The sequence below is a fragment of the Charadrius vociferus genome, unplaced genomic scaffold, assembly GCF_000708025.1.
Source record: "Charadrius vociferus isolate BGI_N301 unplaced genomic scaffold, ASM70802v2 scaffold23, whole genome shotgun sequence".
NCBI classification, from domain to species: domain Eukaryota; kingdom Metazoa; phylum Chordata; class Aves; order Charadriiformes; family Charadriidae; genus Charadrius; species Charadrius vociferus.
Window position 1 is genome coordinate 1,552,664 of NW_009647676.1, and position 6,031 is coordinate 1,558,694.

At 40.5% G+C, this 6,031-nt stretch overlaps 1 protein-coding gene across 1 annotated transcript; it reads right to left on the bottom strand.

Moving 5' to 3' along the window:
* Window positions 1-1,788: 1,788 nt before the first annotated feature.
* SNAI2 (snail family zinc finger 2) lies at window positions 1,789-4,412 on the bottom strand. The gene is made up of 3 exons (XM_009881120.1): window positions 4,170-4,412; window positions 3,055-3,600; window positions 1,789-2,077 (listed from the first exon to the last, which is right to left on the bottom strand). Exons 1-3 carry the CDS (start codon window positions 4,246-4,248, stop codon window positions 1,896-1,898), a joined length of 807 nt encoding a protein of 268 aa, XP_009879422.1. The 5' UTR covers window positions 4,249-4,412; the 3' UTR covers window positions 1,789-1,895.
* Between the last annotated feature and the right edge of the window lie 1,619 nt (window positions 4,413-6,031).

Here is a 6,031-nt window from a genome sequence, read left to right on the forward strand (position 1 = left end):
ACATAGTCCTCTTTAGATGAGATGCCGCCTATTGCTTATCTGGTTTTGAGTTTTGTGTTTTGTTAAAAGTTGAAAGTAGTGTTGTTTTGCACTAGTCAGTGCATAAGGAGACATCATTTGTTGATTTTGTAATGCTTTTTTATAGTTCAGATCTTGCAGTCCTTATTCAAATAATTTGAAGAAAAAAAATTCTACTTTTTATTACTGGATAATTCTTTCCTGTGGTATATTATCTGATATACAGTCATAATATATTCACTTGACAGTCCTGATATGTAAAGACACTTCAATAAAGGTATCTTTAATCTTTCTGAAATCACCATATAAAGTATATCATATTGTGACTTGACAACTACTTTAAAAGAGCATCATGCAAACATTACTGGACTCCAGTAAAGCTCCACTGACTTTAATGAACTTTGGATCAGGCCCAGATTTCCTAATGTCAGAGTCTCAGGGAAGGTACTATAATAAGGCTGTTCTAATAGCATCCTTTCAACTGTTAAAATGCAAAAAATAAGTTTGTTTTAAATGGTTTTGATAAAATGTATTTCCCAATGTTGTCATATTATTGTAAGTAGCAAATAAGCAACAATGTTTTAAAGCAGTGACTGTATAAAAATGCTCTGTATGTTTTAAATGTTTTAAAATGCAATGGATATATTCCTTTCTAATGTCCAGTACTTGTGAACTAAGGATTTGAATCTGAAATTTACTTTTATCTTCATTTGGTCATGTAGAGACATTTGCATTTTTCTATGTTCCAAAGCCTTGATAAACCAGACACAGTTGTTTTCTTTAATTAGAACAAACAGCAGAAATCTTACTTAAAAATGTTTATTGTAAAAAAGTGGCTAGAAAACAACATAAATTTCACTTCACACTTTCTTCAAGTTATCTATAAATGCTGCTATAGGCAACAATTCACTTTCATTCATAACACATTCAATCATATAAAAATAAAAATATTTACATTATGTCCACATACTTTACAAAATCATTAATAAAAAAGGCACTTGGAGGGGTAATGCTGAAAATATTGCATTTCCTTTGTGCATTTAAAAAAAATAATTGTTGAACTCCCGTGAACCCCCTCTCTTGCACTTATTCCCGTTTTTTAAAAAAAATTAAAGTTTAGAGGAACTATTTCATATTAAAAGATGGTCAAGCATGCACCAGGAATGTTTGAAGCTACAGTCTTTTTTTTTTTTGGAAAAGGCACATGCGGTTAATTTGTGGCTTTCAATTTTTCGTACATTCTTTTCCATGTGTTTTTTTTCCTCTCTTAATTATGCAGTTTTAAAGCATTTCAGATCATTACTGAAGGCCTTGGCTTCTAATAAAATAAAATAGAAAACACAGCAATGAATAATATTAAACATTTACTAAGGTAAACTTGGAATACTTTTTAAGGCACCTGAGATAAATGGTGTCTAGCAAAATTCACTTGGGTAGTATTTTTATTAAAAGTTCCACTTAAAATACTGTTTCTTTGGTTGAAATGGCTTGGCAGGAATGTATTGTTAACTTTGCAGCCTTTCCTAAGCAAGAAAAGGTGACATATATTTGGCTTCATCTATAAAGAAAACTGATAATGCTGCTTCCTTTAGATCTACTTGAAATGTCATGCATGGTGTCTTTCCCCATATTTCAGAACTCACACTTAAGAATGCAAATGTGTGACTGAACAGAAACAACTTAAACCTAATTTCTACTGACATTCTAAGTTCTTCCACTATTTTGTTTGTCTGCTTGTTTGGTGGTGTTTTGGTTTTGGTTTTTTTTTGGTTTTTTTGGCTGAAAAGTAGACGAGAAAACGCCTTTGGATTTCCACTTATCATTTGGAACAGGAGTGGAGAAATGCATCGAGTCCAGGTAAACATTGACTGCATGACTCAGTGTGCTACACAGCAGCCAGATTCCTCATGTTTGTGCAGAAGAGACATTCTGGAGAAAGTTTTGGAGCAATTTTTGCACTGGTATTTCTTCACATCCGAGTGGGTCTGCAGATGAGCCCTCAGATTGGATCTGTCTGCAAAAGCCCTGTTGCAGTGAGGACAGGAAAACGGCTTCTCTCCTAAAAAGGAAACATCAAGGAAAAACAGGATAAAGCTTTAAAAGAGAAGTACGTATTTAAGACAGGTAAAACCTGCTTTTATCCTAAGAAACAAACAAACAAACAGAAAGGATTTGTTATAATAAAGAACGTGTAATAAAAAGTTAATCAGAGCACAGATGGAACAGCTTTCAGCACTGCTGACTGTACTTGCAGAACTCAGTCTTTTCAGAATACTCTGCTAAGTGCAGGCTCCGAAGATAAGCTGCTGACTCCCTTTTGCATCTACAGGTGCAGGCAGTACTTTTAGGTTGGGCTCCTCCCAACACCTTCAAAGATTTTCATAGAACTTTTTCTGCTTGGCGCTGTGTGAATTACCAGGGACAAGTGCTTTGACTGAAAAGCAGCAGACAGCTGGACAGACATTATGTTTGTACCCGATGTTATACCCCAAATACAAGTTTTTGCCTCAACAGAAAAAAAAAAAAAACCAGAACACCTTCCCTGGTGATGATGATTTCCTAATTCTTAAGGACCTGAGATAGCACATGCAAAACCCGCCGGTTGCTTAAGGAGTTCAGAAAGCAGCCCCTCATGCATTGCCTTGCTGTTTTGCTGCTTGATTTCAGAATCAGCTGGAGCCTTCTCTAAGTTAGTAATTTCCAAAGCCTGAAAGTTAACATAAAACCCTTAAAGCAAAATCTTCAGCTAGTGGAAATAGGCTAAACCATTCTAAAATTATCAAGGGAGCAGTGTTGATTTATGTCAGTATCCAGCCCATGGTTGTGACACCATACCACACTCCCCTTCCACCCACCCCCCAGGAGGGAGAATTTAGCCTTTTGGTGATGCATTTGAAATCCCATGGGTGCATTTCAAGGTTAGTAAAGAAACCCTGCTTTTTTTTTTTTTTTTTCTCCCACCTGTGCAGAAAAATAGCAGAAGGCTACCCTGATGTTACAGCAACAAGAAACTGCAATTGTAATGGTTATTCTTACCAGTGTGAGTTCTAATGTGTCCTTGGAGCAGCCAGGGTCTAGAGAAAGCCTTGCCGCAGATCTTGCAGACACAAGGTAGTGTGTGGGTCCTGATGTGCATCTTAAGCGCTCCCAGGCTGACATACTCCTTGTCACAGTACTTGCAGCTGAAGGATTTCCTAGACTGCGCATCACAGTGCAGCTGCTTATGTTTGGCCAACCCAGAGAAAGTTGAATAGGTCTTGTTGCATAAACTGCACTGAAACTTTTCGGCTTCGATTGCATGGGGGTCTGAAAGCTTGGACTGGATTCTCTCTTCTTCATCGCTAATGGGACTTTCTGAACCGCTGTGGTCTTTGGAGGAGGTGTCAGAAGGTGGAGGTGGGCTGACTCTTCCCAAAGATGAGGGGTATCCGGAAAGCGGAGAGAGGTCGTTGGGTAATGGAGACGGTAGCAGCCCAGTTGTAGTCCACACAGTAATGGGATTGTAAGCTACTGAGCTCAGGATCTCTGGCTGTGGTATGATAGGGACTGGATAGCTTTCATACAGGCATGGGGATATAATCACTGGAGAAAGAAGAAAATTTTAAGGTAAGAGAACCAAAAAGTCTTTCAAAAGGCAGCAAAAGCAACATTTGGGGGATTAAAGGGTGCATGAATTAAAAAACTTGGTACAGTCACCTGAGTATAAGGAGGATTAAGGAAAATTCTATTTCATACATACATTCTGATGGGTAGAGGCAGTGCCCTTAAACAGACAAATTACAGTTGGAGAGTCTCTTCAAGGCAGCATGCTGTTTCTAAATCTGTGCAGCCTGCTACAATGAAGCAGTGAAACTTCCTGAAGGATTTGTATAAAAGTTTCAATTCCACCACCAGCAGATACAGAACAGGAAAACTCCAAATCTTCTCTAAGTAACCGAGTTCAAGTGGATGAGCAAATGCTATGATTCATTCTGGGCAGCATTGGCATATTTCTCAAAACTCCCTCCTTGTAAGCAAACGAAAAAAAGAGGTAGCCGGGAACTAACCCATTCCCGCACGCCTGAAGAGCAATCCCACCCCTCCTCGTTACTGCCACGCAACGACCGCGACCGCAGCAGCGACGCGGCGGCGTTTGATTTCGTTCTCGTTACCTGTATGAGTGTCCAGTTCGCTGTAATTCGGCTTCTTGGATGAATTGAAATGTTTCTTGACCAGGAAGGAGCGTGGCATTTTGGATGCAGGGTTTCTCCTTCTTCCAGGCTCTCCTCGTGGGTGGGTGTAAGGGTCCCCGGCCGGTGCGCAGCACACACGCGATCACTGCGAGCGCATCGGTCCCTATCGTGTCGCCTGCCCCGCGCAGTCCATCCACTCGGTCGTGTAGTGGCAGCGAAGAGGCGCCTTGAAAAGTGCTGTAAATACCCACAAGTCAGGTGCAGGGGGGAAGGGTTTGCCGCTCCTCCAATCACTTCGGGATGTTCTCAAGCACTTTTCCAAACAGGCTGTTTTTCTGGGAGGGCTCTCCGGCTGCTGGCGGGAGGGATCCAATCCCTCTGCTCGGAGGGTTTGGTTCAGGTTTCAGCTCCTCCCGCTGGAGACAGCTGTGGACGGAGGAGCGAGCTGCGGTCAGAGCGCGTTATCCTGCTGCAAAGTGGGTGTACGCTGCTCTGCAGAATTTCTGTGAGAGAAAAATGTGTTGGTCAAAGTGCTTTTTTTTAAAAAAAAAGCAGTTTACTGATTCAGCTGAATTCTTTTTGTCTTTCTGACAGAGACCTGGATAAGTCATAGACACTGAAACGTCTTCTTTCTTTTTTTTTTTTTTTTCCTTTTTTTTTCTTTTTTTAAACGAGTCTGGTTTCCAGATGTTTGATATAAGAATTACAATGGAACAAACTGTTCATTAAGGGCAGAGGGGAGGGGACACTACAAGATAACAAGTTAGCCGGCAGAGCTAATGGGAGCCTTTGAATTGAGTGTGTGCCTGCTCCGTTTGGGAACTGCCTCTGAATAGTTGTGTTTAGGAAAGGCTGGAGCCGAGCAGCCTCCCTCCCTAACCTGTGCCCTTCCAGGCAGAAGGGCCAGCGAGATACTGTAAGGGAGTTCAAGGAGAGGCAAAAGCCCTGGAAAAGATGACATTTCAAAGCAGGGTGATAGGTTTTATATAATACGCACACTGCTTCAGCCTGTTCAAATGAAGAATACTTTCTTTTCTACTTTAAAAATCTGCAGAATGCAAAACCTCGACCTTTCCTTCCTTGGGAATAGTTATGTCACTCTTTTGCCTATCCTCTTAGAGCAGTGCCAAGGAAATTTTCCTAATTATCCAAAGCAGTTAAAAGATAAACAGATAAGCAAACCCCCCAAAATTATAGACTGGGTAATTTAAATGTCTCTTAAATGTCCTTCTCCATTAGTATATTTAGGACCTCTTGATTTCCTATGAAGGTATAATCTATATTATGTATTCCATTTAGGATGAAAGTCTCTTAAATGTGCCACAGAATTTTCTGGTTATCTAGATTGATTTAGAGGAGGTGTTTAGTCACATATAGTTTTTTTTTTTTCTTAATTTTAAAATATTTGCATTTTGAAAATATGGACAGCTGAAAGCTAGTAAATTTCTAACACAAATTACACTCTGATTGACTCTTGGTCTGCCCTTCCCACCCCTTCCCCCTCCTCCTTGTGTATTAACTACACCTGCCTGGGCACATGCTGGTATGCCGTGTCGGCGTGCAGCTAGGGCTCTCTCCTGTTGGGAGACGGCGCGGAGGGGTGTTTTACAGGGACCACCCCCAGCCCTTTTTTTGCAGCAGGTGTTGGAATAGGTGTGGAAAAAAAATAATAAAAAAAAGATCCCTCTGGTTCTGTTAAGACACGTAAGAGTAAAGTGCTTTGTCAAGCTGCGTGACTTCTTAAACTTGGGGATGCCAAAACAAGTGCAGAGAAAGTTAGCCATTTTCAAGAACTGATTAAAAAGATTCAGTTGTTCAGCGCACAACTCGGGTGTCTGTCA

Coding starts and splice junctions, on each gene's coding strand:
- SNAI2 (XM_009881120.1), bottom strand. CDS start 4,248: ATGCCACGCTCCTTCCTGGTCAAGAAACATTTCAATTCATCCAAGAAG. Junction 3,601..4,169: donor CGAACTGGACACTCATACAG/GTAACGAGAACG, acceptor TTCTTTCTCCAG/TGATTATATCCCCATGCCTG. Junction 2,078..3,054: donor ACACATTAGAACTCACACTG/GTAAGAATAACC, acceptor TTTCCTTTTTAG/GAGAGAAGCCGTTTTCCTGT.